The 21,085-nt window shown below is 38.0% G+C and overlaps 1 protein-coding gene across 17 annotated transcripts in view; it reads right to left on the bottom strand.

The window, feature by feature from the left end:
* Positions 1-21,085, bottom strand: part of SEC31A (SEC31 homolog A, COPII coat complex component) — a 95,118-nt gene that overhangs the window by 5,235 nt on the left and 68,798 nt on the right. For 10 of the 17 annotated variants that reach the window (XM_049885836.1, XM_049885840.1, XM_049885848.1 and 7 more), the window contains 3 exons: positions 4,632-4,687; positions 2,824-3,087; positions 347-466 (listed from right to left, as the gene is read on the bottom strand). In XM_049885836.1, the coding sequence (XP_049741793.1) occupies positions 347-466; positions 2,824-3,087; positions 4,632-4,687 (440 nt within the window). Of the gene's footprint in view, positions 1-346; positions 467-2,823; positions 3,088-4,631; positions 4,688-5,882; positions 5,922-21,085 lie in introns of all 17 variants that reach the window. The other 7 variants (XM_049885835.1, XM_049885834.1, XM_049885833.1 and 4 more) reach the window with 1 other exon arrangement.

Below are 21,085 nucleotides of genomic sequence, written 5' to 3'. Positions count from 1 at the left end.
CGGATCCTAGAGTAGATTGTCTGTGTTCCAATTCTAGCTCTGACCTTGAGTATTACTTACCTGTTCTTTGCCTTAATTTTCTCACTTATAAAATAAAGATGGCAAATCCATCTCCTACAGGGTTGTTGTGAAGATTAAATAAATTTATATATAAAAATTGATTTATTTTTTATATTTATATATATGCATATATATGTACATTTATATATGTAAAGCAAACTATAAGTGCTAGCTTTATTACCTTTGTAGACATTTTTCAGAAACATTTATCTTGTAGGACTTCAAGCAATAATTATAGAAATGCTCCATATTTTAAGTAAGGAAAATGAGAGGAAAAAATACATACGGGATCTGTGGCTGAAGAGAGGCAGCGCTGAATAAGATCCTCAAATGTGGTCTTTAGAATGAGGTGCTCATCTGGAATGGGTTTCTTGGTAATTTTCTCTGTTGGCAAAGACTGTACATGCTGGAAGAAATAATAGTGCCAGAAATGACCAGAAGCTACCTATACATAAAGCTCTATGTGATAAACAGAAACCAACAACCTTGTAGATTAAAAAAAAAAAAAAAAACCATTGCCGTTGAGTCTCAATTCTGACTCATAGCGACCATATTCAAAACCAAATGAAATTGTAATATGTGAAATCACTTGGGTTAAGTAAAAATGAGAACCAGGGATCTAGTAGAAGGTACAAGCACTCCTCCTACAGCTTGAATTTTCATAAACAAGATTGAATGTAAGTAACTGATTAATTAGGGAACATGTGACAATTATTGTATATAACCGATAAGAAATAAACCTGTGCCAGCATGAATAAAAATTACAAGGAATTGGAACACACAGCTGGCTGGTTAGAGTGGTTGCTTGCTCTGCATGCTGGCTCATTTTTGTTTCTCCTGGCATTCTTCTATTCTTTGGATTACTCTTAGAGGTTGGTAACTGGGCTATTATCAAAACTGCAAGATTAAGCCATAGGTTAAGATAGAAGAGATCATGATGTTGTTGAGTGTACAGATAGAAGAAAAACAAAGAAGCAACATTTAAGCTCTGATTTATTAGCTTGTTCTTATTCATTTGTTAGTTTGCTCATTTGTTCAAAAAATACTAGGCATTAATTATGTGCCAGGCACTGGGTAGGTAATGATGAGCCAATACAAAAAGGATCTCAGCCCTGAGGAAGTCTACAGGCTAATGGAAGTTACAGAAAGTAAATGATGTCATAAATGTATATGAAATAGCAAGTGTGGTAAGTTAACCCTCAGTGGAACCAAAAGATAATTTAACTGGATTTGACTGAAGGCAGGGGAAGGTCTCTTGAGGAAATGATATCTGAAGGATAAGTAGAAGTTTTTTTTTTTTTTAACCAGTTAAGTGGAGAATGAAAAGTATTCCTGACAGAAGGGAAAACATATACAAAACAAGGATCACGATACAAGGGAATAAAAGGATACCAATATGTCGGGAGCAGAGAGACAGCAAGGAAGAGTACAGTTTGAGGCCTTCCAGACAATGTTAAGTATTTTGGTCTTTATCCTGAGAACAATGGGAAACTGTAATGTTTTAAGCAAAGAGGAGACAAGAGCACATTAAAGATGGATCAGATACTGGCAGACCCATTAGGGGTCTGATGCACAGTGTAGAAATTGTAGAGAAGGAAGACTGAGGAGTTATTTTAAAGGAGTATCAACAATATTTGGTGACAGATTTGAAAGAGAAATCAAAGAGTATATAAAGATGACTCCCCAGTTTTTGGCTGGATCAAATAGAAAGGATTATGGTGTCATTCTCTGAAACAGGAAACACTGCAAGAAGACCAGGCTTGGTACAAGAATATGATTTAGGTTTTGGACATGTTGAGTCGGAGGTTCCTCAAACACACTCAAGTAGGCAGGCAGCTGCGGCTCTGGTTCTATGAGTAGAACATAAGCACCAGGTCTCAACGAACATGAGAGGCTGGGTACCTTCCCAAAATAACTTAAGATTTGTAATCATAAAAACAAACAAACAACACATTCTTTATTATTTATATTCATGCATAAAAAGCAAGTCTTCCCACCTCCATCAAAACACCTTTTTTGTAAGGCAACTTTTAATACTGAGAAGTTCGTTAACTATCTCTTTATAGCAAAGTATTCTCTAGTGACAGAGATACAGTGTTTACAAATTTGACTTTAAGGAGTCAAAGACAGAGAGTAGAGCTAGTTTCTACTTGGGTAGGAGTTTGCTTCATCTTCTTAGGGTAACCTTTGACCCAAGTTTAATTATCATGAAAAGATGAATATATTTATCTTTGTCTAAGTCAGTTATATGAAAAAGTGTTAGATTTTTCATCTTCTAGGACCTTCTGAAAGAGCCATCTGTACGTCAAAAGCAGTAAAAAATTTTATTTCCATCCAAAGATAAGGCTGTATTCTTTGCTCTTACTCATATACACGATAAGATATAACTCATCACATTTTTATTTTACACTTTGGAAACAGCTTCTGCTTAGCAACTTAGGATGCAGAGGTGATATAACTGACCTTAAACTGTGGCTAGTGATGAAGTCAAGTGAAATATTCCAATTGCCAAGTTATAGTAAACATACATGATGCAAACATATAACCCTCTTCTGCAGAGTTTGTATGTGGCCTTATATGTGAAAGACAATATATAAATGGTCTATCTTTTAAAAAGGGTTGCCATTTTTTATTTAGGTTGTCTAAGTTGAAACTAAATTAAGATATATATAATCAAAAAAGATAAATACATTATCTTTTAAAGTTAACACATTAAAGCAATAGAGCCATCTCCCCATTCCACTTCCACAGATTTACTGTTACCTGGATGGTATTTCCAATAGGAGCCCCCGGGGCACCTTCAATATTGGGCTTTGAAAAAGATGGTGGCATGCCTGGTTGAGCAAGGGGTTGCTGTATGCCATGGAAGGGCTGGCCACCTGAAAGATGTGGCTGTGGGAATGAAGCTTGGTTTGACAGTGGTACTGGAGCTGAAGGTTGTTGCTGCAGCATCTGCGACTGCGGGTCACCCAAAGGGTTCATGATTGGTGACGTGATAGGAACAGGAGGCATAAAGTTTTCAGGCATCTTTTAAAAGACGGAAATAAAAAACACCAAGAGTAAGAATGACAAGGACAGCAACATTTCCTCAGCTTTACATAAGGGAGTTAAACTATATTCATGGTAAAATTATTATTTAATAGTAGTAAAAACCCATTTTTCAAATGAAATCTTATAAAGAATTCTACAAAAAAACATATAAAAGTAGAGCTAATCTGGCTAAGGCAGGGGGTGGGTAGGAGTTCAAACCCAGACTTCTGTCTCGCCTGGCCCTCCCATACTTGCCCTTATAACAGGGAGCCAAAACTGTGGTGTTTTTGAAAATGGGTGTCAAAATCTGGAGAATTCTATCCAGCAATACTAGAACCTGAAGTGTCAATCTTGTCAATTCAATCACACGAAAAGTAGATCAGATTTCGGTGTTACTAACCTAAATTGGGGGCAACTAGGAGTTAAAAACAAAACAAACAAACTTAGAAAAAGGCTCAGGAAAAACAAAGAATCTTACTTTATGCTCTTACAGCTCTCAACGGTTACTGACATCTAAATAATGATCAGCTATGGGCCATTTCTTCATTCACATTATACAACCAATCCTCATTATTCGTGGAGTCTGTATTTGCGAAGTTGCCTATTCACTAAGATAGATTTGTAATCCCAACATCAATACCCATGGCACTTTTGCAATCCTTCATGGACATGCAAAGTGGCAAAAAATGTAAGGTGCCTAACGCGCATGCTCCCAGCTGAGGTCAAACAAGGTGACACGTTTTGTTTCAGCTCTCATGATGTAAATGAGTGAACGTTTCACTCTCTACTTAGCGTCACATTTTGTGCATTTTTGTGCTTTTCGCTGGTGATTTTGCTGTTTAAAATGGCTCCCTAAGAGTAGTGCTGAAATGCTGTCTAGTGTTCCTAAGCACAAGAAGGCTGTTATGTGCTTCATGGAGAAAATGTGTGGGTCAGATAAGCTTCATTCAGGTAAAATTTAGTGCTGTTGGTCTGGAGTTCAATGTTAATGATTCAATGGTATATATCAAATAAAAAAAAAGGTGTCCTTAAATAGAAACATACATAAAACAAGGTTATATATTGATCAATTGATGAAAATGTGATCAGGAGCAATGGTTCAGTATTAACTAATTCAGTGTCTGCAGCAATTTTATCGAACACAACTACCACGAATAACAAGATTTTACTGTATGTGATAAATAGTCCAAAATATAATTACCAAATTAATGAATAATGTTAAAACCCAAAGAGCTAAAATAATTCCTTAAAAAAAACCCACATCATTTGAGAAGGCTGAAACTGTGTTTCATACTTTTTTGAAGGTCTACTGGGAATTCACACCTTGCCTCCTAAAAGGGCTTTACTTCATATTGCCATCATCAGACTAAGGCTTTTCTACTTTCTTTCTTTCCCTACTAGGTTAGCTGTATGTTTAAATACACTTGAAATGCACCAGTCAGTAGCTTTGTCTTTAACAGGACCAGTGAAGTGTGGTGTGCTTCAACGGGCTACATGATTAACAGAATCTAGATGGACAGGCATAAATCTTTTTCTAGTACCTTCTTCTTGGGTACTCTGTTCAAAGCTGGAGGATCATTCCAACCATTCTGCGGACCTATAACAGATAAGAGAAAGCATTTCCTTTAGAATTCTGAAATGAAGAAAATGAAATTGTATCCATCATGTAACACCTTGAGATTCTGCCTTGAACCTGAAATAACTGTCACAAAGGTTTTACCAGCTGAGCATGGGGAATCTCTCTGTAGTCCTGGACTCTCAAACTCATGACCTCTAATAGTCATAGGCCTTGGCTTAGGAGGCAAAATACCTTGCCATTACTTCCACTTAAAGTGAAAGAGCTGTGCTAAATGTACACATACTGAAGTCTTTATACTGGTGTATAACCTTCAAAGATCAGTTTATATTCTCACCTAGTAAAGAATAATGAAATCAACTGAGTTTGCTAAAAAAAAAAAAAAAAAAAGAATTCTGATATATTCAACACATAAAAGAATCCAAAGCAGCAATCTCCTATTTCTCAAGAAAGCAATTCCACATAAGCAGTTCAGTATAATCTAATGCTGAACGTGGTAAACATGGTACCACAAATGCTAAACATGGTTAAAAAACAAAAACAAAAGAACCCTCAAACCCACTGCTGAGTTGATTCTGACTCCTGGTAACCCCACGTGTTTTCAGAGTAGAACTGAACTTCATAGGGTTTTCACTGGTTGTAATCATATGGAAGTAGACTGCCAGACCTTTCTTCCTGGTGGTGCTGGGTGGATTCTAACTGCTAACCTTTTGGTTAGCAGCCAAGAGCTAACCATTTGTGCCACCCAAGGACCTAAACATGGTAGGAACACTTAAAAAAAAACAAAAGACAAAACCGAACAGAACTTAACTGTATAACATCAATAATTATCATTTTTGCTTTGGGAATTACTTACAAAGTAGACAAGCATTCAAATATCTGTGCTAAATTTTTTTTAATGCCACATGGAAAAAAAAAAGTCCCAGGCTTGCAACAAATACAAAATTAAACTTCTGTCAACTTCAGTAAGTTTCCTCTCTTTAAAACAAAACAAAACCATCACCTTAAAGTAAGAAATTTAAAGCTATTTGTATTATCGTGTAAATTCAATCAGTTCTAAAATTTGATTCGATTAAGAAGCTCAAGGGAAAATGATACTGATCAGATTTAGGATATCATTAGCTTTGAAGTTCGCATGCATTATTGTGAATGTCCATTCATTAATCATATTCAATGATTCAAAGATTTCTAAACGTGTATTTTATAACCAATTCACCTTCCAACATAGGTGCCTGGTCTTGGATAGGTTGATTTTCTGTAGACAAAAGGTAAACATCACTTAAATAATATTACCCCCAAAGAATTCTAAACTCTACTTATTTTATAATCATTTCTTTTCCCTTCCTCAACCCACAGAAAGAGCAAACTAATTTCATACGTGAATAAAACTTACTTTTTAACCAAGTCACGTGAAATGCCTTCTTTCTAATTTATAATCAGTTTTGGGCAATAGTGAACTCATAAAAGTTGTGTCAGATCCAATTAACTCTTAAACATTTTATTATATTGTCTTATTTAGAATATCAGTATTTCCCTAATTGTCTGCATAGATTATTATTTTTTTTTTACTGACCAATGAAGCCCAGGAATATCGCCGAGGGAACTGCACTTCCTATCATGTTAGATTCATTTTGTTATTATTTACAGCTGTGAATCCAAGTCACCTGGGGATCTTGTTAAAATGCAGATTCTAATTCAGTAGGTATTGGGACAAGACCTGAGATTCTGTATGTCCAAGTTAGCTCCCAGGTGATGCTAATGCTGCTGGTCCAAAAATCTCACTAAGTAGTGGAATTTAAGGAGAAATGGAGGAATTATTCTACACTGCCCTGTAGACTTCTGCACTGCATTTGTTGAAGATAAGAATGTTAGACAATCTTAACACCGTGGTGCCACTTTTCGCTGTGACATTTGGAAGGCCCCAATGGCCTGCACTCAGTAGAAACTACAATTTCTAGAGTCACATCGTGAATGAGTATAAATGAGAACGGGCCCAGTAAATATGTAACCATATTATATGGTTGTTTCTGTAAGAATACATGGATTTGGAGAGGGATTAAGCACAAGTCCCCCTAGAAAGTCCTACTTCTCTTCATAGAACTGAAGCTTCTGGCGGTGGAGGAGGGGAAAGGAGGCTGAAAGCTTAAACTGTTATGGATTGAATTGTGTCCCCCAAAAATATGTGTTGTAAATCCTAACTCTTATATCTGTGGTTATAATCCCATTTAGGAATGGGTTTTCTTCATTATGTTAATGAGACAGTATTAGTATAGGATGTATTTTAAGTTAATCTCTTCTGAGATATAAAAGAGCAGATTATGCAAGGAAGCACAATCGGAGGAAAAGATGCTCGTCAAGGAACCTAAGAATGGAAGCTGAAGAGATAAGGACCTTCCCCCAGAGCAGACACAGAGAGCCTTCCACTAGAGCTAGCACCCTGAATCCAGACAAATCTGTCTTGGGAGAGAGACAGAATGCTCCTTAGAAGCCAGGATGGCGAGACTTCATCTCACATACTTTGGACATGTTATCAGGAGGGCCCAGTTCCTGTAGAAGGACATCTTGCTTGGTAAAAAAGAGGAAGCCCCTCAATGAGATGGTCTGACACAGTGGCTGCAAAAATGGGCTCAAATGTAACAATTGTGAGGATGGGGCAGGACTGGGCAGTGTTTTTGTTCTGTTGCACAAAGGGTCTCTGAGTCAGAACCAACTCAGTGGTACCTAACAACAGCAATAACAGACTTCTAAACTGTGAGAAAATAAATTTCTGTTTATTAATGCCACCCACCTGTTGTATTTCTGTTACAGAAGCACTAGATAAGAAACAAACCAATTCCAAGATTGTCAGATATTTAGAGTCAGGCCAGGCTCAGGCTCATATCAAAAGTGTGCAGTGCAGGTGTATCATATGCACGTACAACTTATGTGAATTTAAGCAGCTTCACTTGGGGAAGAAGGAACAAGAGAACATTGCAATTAAAATAGTAAGTTCAATTCAGTTTGGGTTCTAGTCAAGAAGCACGTGCCCCAGAGAAACTGTGAGGCGGGAGAGGTACTCTCATAGCTTGAAATCTCATTGTGCTTAGTGTGATCACAGTGTTTACAGACAGATGGTTTTCACACAATACGGCCCCTAAACACAAGCCAACTTCCTTATCAGGGCCTTAACTGAAAAAAGGAATGATCAAGGATAACTGAGTGAGTATAAGTGATTTTGTTTTTACCTCAAATGATGACTTCACAACGTAGCTCCCCATGCGAGATAGAACTCCATGGCGCTACAGTTCACACACACCTGGGGAGTCTGTCGTGCAGGTGCATTAGGAAGTGGGCCAGACTGTTTGCTCAGCCCACATTTCACCAGATTTGTAACTACTGATGCACTCACTCTCTAGCATCAGACTGCAAGGTACCCAATATATTACAAACCTAAAAGTGTCATAAATACCCTGGGCTTGGCCCTTTTTTCAGGGAACAGTCTGAAAAGCATGCCCTCCTCTCTCACCCCATGAGAAGAAAGAGCAGAAGATGAATGCAGTTTTCCCCCTAACCTCTTGCGGCAGAGACTTAAGCCCTGGGCATTAAGGCCTGGGAGAGTATCCTGGCTCAACAAATTATCAGCAGCACAAAGGATATGGGAAGAAATTTCAATGACCCCTTGGTAAAATGACACCAAAGTCATATAATAAAATCAAATTTAAAGTTAGTTCTAAGTCAAACAGGAGAGAAACCTAATGAAATCAGAACCAAAGAGACTCTGCAAAGGAACATATAGCCAATGGGCTAACTTGAAGGGGGCAAAGTCTGCTGAATGAAGAAAAAAAAAAAAAAGAAGAAGGTAATAAATGTATAAAAATCAAAATCCTAAATATACACCTGAATCCTAACCTCAGACCATGGAATAGATTAGCCATATGTTTTACTTCAACCTAGATGATTCCTGTTCAAATCTCTTTATTGATTCAATGCAGAGTTTTGTCTTCACTATAATTCTAAATCCTTTTAGTGTTTTTGCTTTTATGATTTTAAATAGGTTATTTAAATATGACATTTTAAAAACATAATTCAAATAACCTCTCTAGTTGGTAACACAAGCTACACAAAAAACATCTACAGGAGACGGTACCAAGAAGGTCCATTATAGATGTGGAAAATGATACTCCTGGTCAACATTAAAAAAAAAAAAAATCAAAATAGCACAGTCTAATATTGGATATAATTTTCTCATAAAAGTGTAAAAAGGGGATAATCTCTTTTTTAAAAAACTCTTTCAAAAAACTATAAAGGGGGATAAATGTCTTACTCTCTTTTTTAAACATTACATGCACTTAAAAGCATGGAATAATGGTGCAGGGCATAATATTAAGAAAAAAAAATCAAGATGTAAAGCTGTGTGTGTATGTGATATCCCAATTCTTTAAAAATGCATGCATGTTAACATAGTTTATAGAGAAAATGTTCTACGTTCTACTTTGGTGAGTAGCACCTGGAGTCTTAAAAGCTTGTGAGCGGCCATCTAGAATACTCCACTGGCCTCATTCCTTCAGGAGCAAGGAAGAATGAAGAAAACCAAAGATACAAGGGAAAGATTAATCCAAAGGACTAATGGACCACAACTACCACAACCTCCATCAGCCTAAGTCTAGCACAACTAGATGGTACCCAGCTGCCACTACCAACTGCTCTGATAGGTATCACAACAGAAGCTCCTGAACAGAGTTGAAGAAAAACATAAAACAAAATTCTAACTCATAAAAAAAAATCAGACTTACTGGCCTGACAAGACTGGAGAAACCCCGGGAGTGTGGGCCCTGGACACCCTTTTAGCTCAGTAATGAAGTCACTCCTGAGGTTCACCCTTCAGCCAAAGATTAGACAGGCCCAGAAAACAAAATGAGACTAAAGGGGCACACCAGCCCAGAGGCACGAGTAGAAGGCAGGAGGGGACAGCAAAACTGGTAATAGGGAACCCAAAGTTAAGAAAGGAGAATGCTGATACGTGAAGTTGTTAACCAATGTCATAAAACAATATGTGTACTAATTTGTACCAATTGTTTAATGAGAAGCTAGAAGCTAGTCCTGTAAACCTGTACCTAAAGTACAAAAAAAAAAAAAAATGCAGGCATGTGCACACATATACATATGAACATACATGTACATATATGGTTCTGATTTCATTTGGTTTCACTTGCATTTAACTCAGAACTTTGAATTTGATTTTGTTATGACTTTGGTGTCGCTTTACCAAGAGGTCATCTATTTTATGTGTGTGTGTGTGTATATATATGTATGCATATGTATGTATCTGTGTATGAAGAAAATAAACTTTAATAGTGGTAATATTTGGGTTGCAGAACTATAGATAATTTTAATTTTCTTTTTTACATCCTTCTTAGGTCTTTCAAATATACTTCTTACAGTAAAAATAATAAAAATCAGGGAGAAATTAATTTTAAAAAGTGAATATGGCATGTCACTGGATACTACAGACCCTTATCCACCTTAGTGTAGAGATAAGTCCTCCACAGGATCATAGGGGAAGGGAGAGGGAACTGCTGGCCTCTCATGCAAGAGCAGAACTACACACCATGGTAACTCTCCAAGTCCACTTCTCACTGGAATTTTCTTAGGTACTTTTACAGGAGCATAATGCACTGGCTAAGATACTTGGAAAAAAGTATTAGTGCCAATGGCATGAAGACTGCTGGCTAGAACATAATTTGAGATGGCAAGATTACAGCATCCCTATCAATCATATACCACGCCTTTCTCCTACAGCCCAGCATGTCACATTTAAAAAGGGGAAGTCACAAATTTATGGAGTACAATTTAAAAAGATATGAACTCTTGAAGTCATTTTATACTGACACAAGATAAAATGGAATTGTCCAAAGAAAAGTAAAGAAGCTACCATGCTCTTTTCCTTTATTTGAAAAGTTAAAACGAGGTACTATCATTTAGCTAAGGAATGTTTATGGAAATTAAAAAAAAAAATTCAGGACATCATTTCATGAGACATAAAATATTAAGCCCCTTTTCAAGGCTCTTCTGTGTGAAGAAGCAAAAGACTGTATACTTAAATTTACATTTCCATTGTTTAACAAAGTCAATAATGTTCATGCAAAGACAGCTTCATAATAGCGTCCGCATTTTATCAGAAAACAAATTGTGAGTAAAATCTGGGATCTGCCTATTTGAAAGTTCTTTCCCTTATTAACAAGCATACAATAAACCAGGGACCCCTGACTGGCAGTATCCTACTTATCCTAAACAGTGAGACAGGGAAAACTTCCTGCTTTCCTGTGCTGCCACCACTGGCGCAACACTGCACTAACCTACCTCAGGCTGTCATTTCCTTATACCTGGAACTGAGAGAGCCTGTTTTTGTTGCCTCTGATTCTGCCATGCCGCCCACACTCTATCTTGCAAGGCCACCTCCAGATTACTGTCCCTTAAGCACCACTCTGACCACACCACTCAGAAGATCAAAAACACTTCACTGAAACCTTTTCTCTTATTGTATGAAGTATAAAGTTCTTGCACTGGCACTCAGACTCCAAAATTAGGCCCAAATTTTTTATGCCAACTTAAAATAGGGCTATGAACTGTTCACTAGAAATGTACTGTCCTTTTCTGCCTCCTTCCCAACTCTTCTGTCTGGAATAATTCTGATTACAGACTGAACAGTTACTCATTAAGAATTTACTGAATGAATGTTTTGCTGACTGCAACATTAGCCTCTCAAACCCTGGGCATAAAAATTTTGTAGTTTACTAATAGTTCAGAGGGCTTGAAAAATCTGTAGTGCCTGCCAGGAATTGTCCACTGGACAACTGGAAATTTCTAAGTCCTGTAGAGAATCATCACCTAAAGTAGTTAAGACACATTAGAACAAAGGTAAATTTTTCATTCATAATTATTCATATAACCTGAGCAAAATTTTTAGAAAATCTAAAAATAAAATACAGTAAAGTTGTAACTGTTAAGATATAAGACTGTTAACATGCAAGAGGTAGCAAAGCAGGTAGGCTTAGTGCATGCCAAACACTGAAAAATGTTTGGCTTCTTCATATTAGTCACTGTTTCTCAGCCAGGTTAGAACATTCTCTTACCCGTTATATAAGCAAAGATTTTACCCTGGCCAACTGCACATAATTTCTAATAATTTTTGCTTAAGGAGAAAAAATAAACATGCAAATATTTAACTTAGATGATAAAGTAATGTTTCCTAGAACAGTGTTGCTAGATGACTTTTGAAATTCCACCAAAGACAGCTATTTCTATTTCTATCACCCACAACAGGACTAGACTACCTCGTACAAAAGAATGAACACGAGCTTTGAGGACTGAGACACCAGGATTTATACCCCAACTCAGAGACTACTATTATATGCAGTCCTGAGAGCACCACATAACTCTTAAGGAGATTCATCTTCCTCAAATGCAAGGTTTTTAAAAATAATTATTCCTATATCTCCGGATTGTGAGGTTTAAAAAAAAATACGGCAAGTGTTAGTATGCTAGTAGTAGTATGCTATACTACTACTGAGTCGGAATCAACTCTATGGCAATGGGTTACGGGTTTTAGTATGCTATATGCTAACATATAACTACTCAATAAATGTTGATTCCTTTCCCTACCTCCCTGCACCACTTTTTAATTGGAGGGTTACTTGAACCCATGTTTCCTCTTTCTCTCAAGAACTCTATTACCCAACTATTCAGAATGGATCCTGTCTTCACTCATCCAGATTTAAAAAGATAATCTGCAGAACTCTACAAATAAATTACCATTCCTCTCCAAAATATTAAACTATCTGTAGCATATTACTGAAATTTTATTCATGCAGTAAAAGATGATGCATTATGTGTGTGTGTATGAGATTTTTGGTACTTTGGACTTAATTACATACCAAAGAAGGGAGGAGATATGTGTACAATTCTGGGAACAAATACCCACAAAACTTTAAAAGTACTAACATTTAAAAAATACTTTAGCAGGGCGGGGCCAAGATGGCGGACCAGGGAGACGCTACCTCGGATCCCTCTTGCAACAAAGACTTGGAAAAACAAGTGAATCGATCAAGTACATAACAATCTACTAACCCTGAACAACAAACACAGATTTAGAGACGGAAAACGAACAAATACGGGGAAGCAGCGATTGTTTTCGGAGCCTGGAGCCAGCGTCCCAGTCAGGTAACCTTTGGTGCCCGATTTAGGGCAGAGCCCAGGGGAGCTGACGGCGCAAAAAAGGGGCCCAGCCCTACTCCCCTGAACTCATCCCGGGAAGGGGCCCAGCCGGTTCGCACGGGTGGCGTGACGACGCAGCCGGTGGGAGAAGTCCCTGGGAGGCAGTGACTGGTCTTGGAGCTGGGAGAGCAGCGTCCCAGCCGGGGAACCCTCCCGACAGGCATTTGACTGGGCGCTGTCATGGTGCAAGCACGGAGAGCTGCACCACTCCCCTGAACTAACCCCGGGAGGGGGCCCAGCTGGTCCGCGGAGGTGGCACGGCGACAGCTGGCAGGAGGAGAAGTCCCCGGGAGGCAGCGACTGATTTTGGAGCCGGGAGTAAAGCATCCCAGCAGGGGAACCTTCATGCTAGGATTTAGACTGACAGCCGGTCGCTTCAGAGGGCCAGACCCCCGGGGGCAATCTCCACACAACCAGCACACATAGGCGACATGCCCCGCGGGAATCTCAGATATAATAGTCATTCCAAGCAAGACAAGCAACTCTGGCTATATTCTGAGGTGCTACTCTCCTATCTCTCTGATCCCTCCCCCACCCTTCCCAGGCGGCTTCATTAACATTGGAATTGCCTGAGCCAGAGGGAGAACGGCTCCGGCTCTGGCTCCGGCTCCGCGGCGGCTTTGTATTCCCCCCCCCCGTTTTTTTTCTTCTTTTGGTCTTTTCCTAACCCACTCTTTCGGCCTGAGAAAAGGAACAACAACAACAAAAAAAAAACCCAGGGACCAAAAATCCACCCCTAATTGGACTAAAAACACAGAACCAGCTACAGCCAAGCATATATAATCCAAATCCCAGACTTTCAACCTTACAGGGAATGAGGTGGCAGGTATAACCCAAAGGGAATTCTGATAGGGATCTAACTGCATTTTATTTTAGCGGATTTTCTGGAAAAACTAGTTTCCCAGTGAAGGCTCGGAGACAGCAGTCCATATCAAACCACATAAAGAAGCAGACCATGACAGCTTCTACAACCCCCCGAACAAAAGAATCAAAATCTCTCCCAAATGAAGATACAATCCTGGAATTATCAGATACAGAATATAAAAAACTAATTTTACACAATGCTTCAAGACATCACAAACGAAATAAGGCAAACTGCAGAAAAAGCCAAGGAACACACTGATAAAACTGTTGAAGAACTCAAAAAGATTATTCAAGAACATAGTGGAAAAATTAATAAGTTGCAAGAATGCATAGAGAGACAGCATGTAGAAATCCAAAAGATTAACAATAAAATTACAGAATTTGACAATGCAATAGGAAGTCAGAGGAGCAGACTCGAGCAATTAGAATGTAGACTGCGACATCTGGAGGACCAGGGAATCAACACCAACATAGCTGAAAAAAAATCAGATAAAAGAATTAAAAAAAATGAAGAAACCCTAAGAATCATGTGGGACTCTATCAAGAAGGATAACTTGCGGGTGGTTGGAGTCCCAGAACAGGGAGGGAGGACAGAAAACACAGAGAAAATAGTTGAAGATCTCCTAACAGAAAACTTCCCTGACATCATGAAAGACGAAAGAATATCTATCCAAGATGCTCATCGAACCCGATTTAAGACTGATCCAAAAAGAAAAACACCAAGACATATTATCATGAAACTCGCCAAAACCAAAGATAAACAGAAAAATTTTAAAAGCAGCCAGGGAGAAAAGAAAGGTTTCCTTCAAGGGAGAATCAATAAGAATAAGTTCAGACTACTCAGCAGAAACCATGCAGGCAAGAAGGGAATGGGACGACATATACAGAGCACTGAAGGAGAAAAACTGCCAGCCAAGGATCATATATCCAGCAAAACTCTCTCTGAAATATGAAGGCGAAATTAAGATATTTACAGATAAACACAAGTTTAGAGAATTTGCAAAAACCAAACCAAAGCTACAAGAAATACGAAAGGATATTGTTTGGTCAGAAAACCAATAATATCAGATACCAGCACAACACAAGGTCACAAAACAGAACGTCCTGATATCAACTCAAATAGGGAAATCACAAAAACAAATTAAGATTAATTAAAAAAAAAAAAAACTCATAACAGGGAATCACGGATGTCAATATGTAAAAAATCAAAAAGAGGGACTAAATACAGGAGGCATAGAACTGCCATATGGAGAGGGACACAAGGCGATATAGAACAATACAAGTTAGGTTTTTACTTAGAAAAATAGGGGTAAATATTAAGGTAACGACAAAGAGGTATAACAACTCCATAACTCAAGATAAAAGCCAAGAAAAACGTAACGACTCAACAAACATAAAGTAAAACACTACGAAAACGAGGATCTCACAATTTACTAAGAAAAACGTCTCAGCACAAAAAAGTATGTGGAAAAATGAAAACGTCAAAGACACACATAAAAAGGCATCAAAATGACAACACTAAACACTTATTTATCTATAATTACGCTGAATGTAAATGGACTAAATGCACGAATTAAGAGACAGAGAGTCTCGGACGGGATAAAGAAACACGATCCGTCTATATGCTGCCTACAAGAGACACACCTTAGATTTAGAGACACAAACAAACTAAAACTCAAAGGATGGAAAAAAATATATCAAGCAAACAATAAGCAAAAAAGAAGAGGAGTAGCAATATTAATTTCTGACAAAATAGACTTTAGACTTAAATCCGCCACAAAAGATAAAGAAGGACACTACATAATGATAAAAGGGACAATTGATCAGGAAGACATAACCATATTAAATATTTATGCACCCAATGACAGGGCTGCAAGATACATAAATCAAATTTTAACAGAATTGAAAAGTGAGATAGACACCTCCACAATTATAGTAGGAGACTTCAACACACCACTTTCGGAGAAGGACAGGACATCCAGTAAGAAGCTCAATAGAGACACGGAAGACCTAATTACAACAATCAACCAACTTGACCTCATTGACTTACACAGAACTCTCCACCCAACTGCTGCAAAGTATACTTTTTTTTCTAGCGCACATGGACCATTCTCTAGAATAGACCACATATTAGGTCATAAAACAAACCTTTGCAGAGTCCAAAACATCAAAATATTACAAAGCATCTTCTCAGACCACAAGGCAATAAAACTAGAAATCAATAACAGAAAAACTAGGGAAAAGAAATCAAATACTTGGAAACTGAACAATACCCTCCTGAAAAAAGACTGGGTTATAGAAGACATCAAGGAGGGAATAAGCAAATTCATAGAATGCAACGAGAATGAAAATACTTCGTATCAAAACTTCTGGGACACAGCAAAAGCAGTGCTCAGAGGCCAATTTATATCAATAAATGCACACATACAAAAAGAAGAAAGAGCCAAAATCAGAGAACTGTCCCTACAACTTGAACAAATAGAAAGTGAGCAACAAAAGAATCCATCAGGCACCAGAAGAAAACAAATAATAAAAATTAGAGCTGAACTAAATGAATTAGAGAACAGAAAAACAATTGAAAGAATTAACAAAGCCAAAAGCTGGTTCTTTGAAAAAATTAACAAAATTGAAAAACCATTGGCTAGACTGACTAAAGAAATACAGGAAAGGAAACAAATAACCCGAATAAGAAACGAAAAGGACCACATCAGAACAGAACCAACTGAAATTAAAAGAATCATATCAGATTATTACGAAAAATTGTACTCTTAACAGATTTGCAAACCTAGGAGAAATGGATGAATTCCTGGAAAAACACTACCTACCTAAACTAACACATTCAGAAGTAGAACAACTAAATAGACCCATAACAAGAAAAAGAGATTGAAACGGTAATCAAAAAACTTCCAACAAAAAAAAGCCCTGGCCCGGACGGCTTCACTGCAGAGTTCTACCAAACTTTCAGAGAAGACTTAACACCACTACTAATGAAGGTATTTCAAAGCATAGAAAATGACGGAATACTACCCAACTCATTCTAGGAAGCCACCATCTCCCTGATACCAAAACCAGGTAAAGACATTACAAAAAAAGAAAATTACACACCTATATCCCTCATGAACATAGATGCAAAAATCCTCAACAAAATTCTAGCCAACAGAATACAGCAACACATCAAAAAAATAATTCACCCTGATCAAGTGGGATTTATACCAGGTATGCAAGGATGGTTTAATATCAGAAAAACCATTAATGTAATCCATCACACAAATAAAACAAAAGACAAAAACCACATGATCTTATCAATAGATGCAGAAAAGGCATTTGACAAAGTCCAACACCCATTTATGATAAAAACTCTCACCAAAATAGGAATTGAAGGAAAATTCCTCAACATAATAAAGGGCATCTATGCAAAGCCAACAGCCAATATCACTCTAAATGGAGAGAACCTGAAAGCATTTCCCTTGAGAACGGGAACCAGACAAGGATGCCCTTTATCACCGCTCTTATTCAACATCGTGCTAGAAGTCCTAGCCAGGGCAATTAGGCTAGACAAAGAAATAAAAGGCATCCGGATTGCCAAGGAGGAAGTAAAATTATCTCTATTTGCAGATGACATGATCTTTTACACAGAAAACCCTAAGGAATCCTCCAGAAAACTACTGAAACTAATAGAAGAGTTTGGCAGAGTCTCAGGTTATAAAATAAACATACAAAAATCACTTGGATTCCTCTACATCAACAAAAAGAACACCGAAGAGGAAATAACCAAATCAATACCATTCACAGTAGCCCCCAAGAAGATAAAATACTTAGGAATAAATCTTACCAAGGATGTAAAAGACCTATACAAAGAAAACTACAAAGCTCTACTACAAGAAATTAAAAAGGACATACTTCAGTGGAAAAACATACCTTGCTCATGGATAGGAAGACTTAACATAGTAAAAATGTCTATTCTACCAAAAGCCACCTATACATACAATGCACTTCCGATCCAAATTCCAATGTCATTTTTTAATGTGATAGAGAAACAAATCACCAATTTCATATGGAAGGGAAAGAAGCCCCGGATAAGCAAAGCATTACTGAAAAAGAAGAAGAAAGTGGGAGGCCTCACTCTACCTGACTTCAGAAGCTATTATACAGCCACAGTAGTCAAAACAGCCTGGTACTGGTACAACAACAGGTATATAGACCAATGGAACAGAATTGAGAACCCAGATATGAATCCATCCACGTATGAGCAGCTGATATTTGACAAAGGACCAGTGTCAGTTAACTGGGGAAAAGACAGTCTTTTTAACGAATGGTGCTGGCATAACTGGATATCCATCTGCAAAAAAATGAAACAGGACCCATACCTCACACCATGCACAAAAACTAACTCCAAGTGGATCAAAGACCTAAACATAAAGACTAAAACGATAAAGATCATGGAAGAAAAAATAGGGACAACTCTATAAGCCCTAATACAAGGCATAAACAGAATACAAAACATTACCAAAAATGATGAAGAGAAACCAGATAACTGGGAGCTCCTAAAAATCAAACACCTATGCTCATCTAAAGACTTCACCAAAAGAGTAAAAAGACCACCTACAGACTGGGAAAGAATTTTCAGCTATGACATCTCAGACCAGCGCCTGATCTCTAAAATCTACATGATTCTGTCAAAACTCAACCACAAAAAGACAAACAACCCAATCAAGAAGTGGGCAAAGGATATGAACACACACTTCACTAAAGAAGATATTCAGGCAGCTAACTGATACATGAGAAAATGCTCTCGATCATTAGCCATTAGAGAAATGCAAATTAAAACTACGATGAGATTCCATGTCACTCCAACAAGGCTGGCATTAATCCAAAAAACACAAAATAATAAATGTTGGAGAGGCTGCGGAGAGATTGGAACTCTTATACACTGCTGGTGGGAATGTAAAATGGTACAACCACTTTGGAAATCGATCTGGCGTTATCTTAAACAGTTAGAAATAGAACTACCATACAACCCAAAAATCCCACTCCTCGGAATATACCCTAGAGAAACAAGAGCCTTCACACAAACAGATATATGCACACCCATGTTTATTGCAGCTCTGTTTACAATAGCAACAAGCTGGAAGCAACCAAGGTGTCCATCAACGAATGAATGGGTAAATAAATTGTGGTATATTCACACAATGGAATACTGCGCATCGATAAAGAACAGTGACGAATCTGTGAAACATTTCATAACATGGAGGAACCTGGAAGGCATTATGCTGAGCGAAATTAGTCAGAGGCAAAAGGACAAATATTGTATAAGACCACTATTATAAGATCTTGAGAAATAGTAAAAACTGAGAAGAACACATACTTTTGTGGTTACGAGGGGGGGAGGGAGGGAGGGAGAGGGTTTTTTATTGATTAATTAGCAGATAAGAACTGCTTTAGGTGAAGGGAAAGACAATACTCAATACATGGAAGGTCAGCTCAACTGGACTGGACCAAAAGCAAAGAAGTTTCCGGGATAAAATGAATGCTTCAAAGGTCAGCGGAGCAAGGGTGGGGGTTCGGGGACCATGGTTTAAGGGGACTTCTAAGTCAATTGGCAAAATAATTCTATTATGAAAACATTCTGCATCCCACTTTGAAATGTGACATCTGGGGTCTTAAATGCTGACAAGCGGCCATCTAAGATGCATCAATTGGTCTCAACCCACCTGGAGCAAAGGAGAATGAAGAACACCAAGGTCACACGACAACTAAGTGCCCAAGAGACAGAAAGGGCCACATGATCTAGAGACCTACATCATCCTGAGACCAGAAGAACTAGTTGGTGCCTAGGTGGCCACAATCGATGACTGCCCTGATAGGGAGCACAACAGAGAACCCCTGAGGGAGCAGGAGAACAGTGGGATGCAGACCCCAAATTCTCACAAAAAGACCATACTTAGTGGTCTGACTGAGACTAGAGGAATCCCGGTGGTCATGGTTCCCAAACCTTCTGTTGGCCCAGGACAGGAACCATTCCCGAAGACAACTCATCAGACATGGAAGGGACTGGACAGTGGGTAGGAGAGAGATGCTGATGAAGAGTGAGCTATTTGTATCAGGTGGACACTTGAGACTGTGTTGGCATCTCCTGTCTGGAGGGGGGATGGGAGGATAGAGAGAGTGGGAAGCTGGCAAAATTGTCACGAAAGGAGAGACTGGAAGGGCTGACTCATTAGGGGAGAGCAAGTGGGAGTATGGAGTAAGATGTATGTAAACTTATACGTGACAGACTGACTTGATTTGTAAACGTTCACTTGAAGCTCAATAAAAGTTAATAAAAAAAATACTTTATATCTATTTTTTTGGTCATATTATTAGAAAATAACACCTCTTTAATAGATTCTATTTTATGATAGGTGAGTTCAGTAATTAAAGCTACTGCTTAGCACATAAAATAAAGGAAAATATATACTCTCAGGAACAACAGCAGGCTATCACAGATGGCTTAGTAGTAAGGGCAAAGCAGGCCCTCTAGACTACAGGGTCACTATGAGTCAGAACTGACTCGACGGCACTGGATTTGGTTTGGTTTTTAGTTCAAAACCATCAGTTATAATCTGAAAGGGAACCTATTTCCAAATGCTAAAAAGCACAGAGCTCTAACTTTGAATGAGGTTTTCTGTAATCACAATGAACATTTAAAAAAAAGCGCTTGCGATATAGCAGTTATTGTCCCTAAATACTTTTAATATATTAATATATTTAATCCTCTTTATGAGCTTATGAGATAGGTACCATTTTCTATAAAGAAACAGAAGCTTAAAGGAGTAGGTAACTTACACAAGTCACATAGCTAGGAGGTGGCAGAGCTGCGATACAAAGCCAGGCAGTCTAATTCCATACTCTTAACCATGACGTTAGTGGTTCTCATCCCTGACTCATTGTCCCCATTTAATAGCATATATTTTTTAGAACCATTTTACTATCCTGAAATAAGAATCAGATTATATAATCTATCCATAAAAAGGTTACTATAATGCTTTAAGTATAATATATGAAAAATAAAAATAATTTATGTAACATGTATATTTCACTATAAAAACAATTTATAAAACTATGATTTTAATTAGAAATGTTCAGGCACAACTACACTAGGAGACAAAAAAAGTATGCTTAGAAATTTCCAGAATGCCCTAGAGGGCAGTATCACCCTAATGGAGAATCACCGCACTATTGTACACTGACTTTCTGCTGTCTTACAGGCTCTTTTTGTCCGAGTTGTGTTCTCTCATTTTTTTCTTATTGAGATCACTCCTT

Source organism: Elephas maximus, chromosome 5, assembly GCF_024166365.1.
Source record: "Elephas maximus indicus isolate mEleMax1 chromosome 5, mEleMax1 primary haplotype, whole genome shotgun sequence".
In the NCBI taxonomy this organism is placed as follows: domain Eukaryota; kingdom Metazoa; phylum Chordata; class Mammalia; order Proboscidea; family Elephantidae; genus Elephas; species Elephas maximus.
Note: the sequence above shows the minus strand (reverse complement) of the source record. Positions and strands in the feature narration are given on the sequence as shown.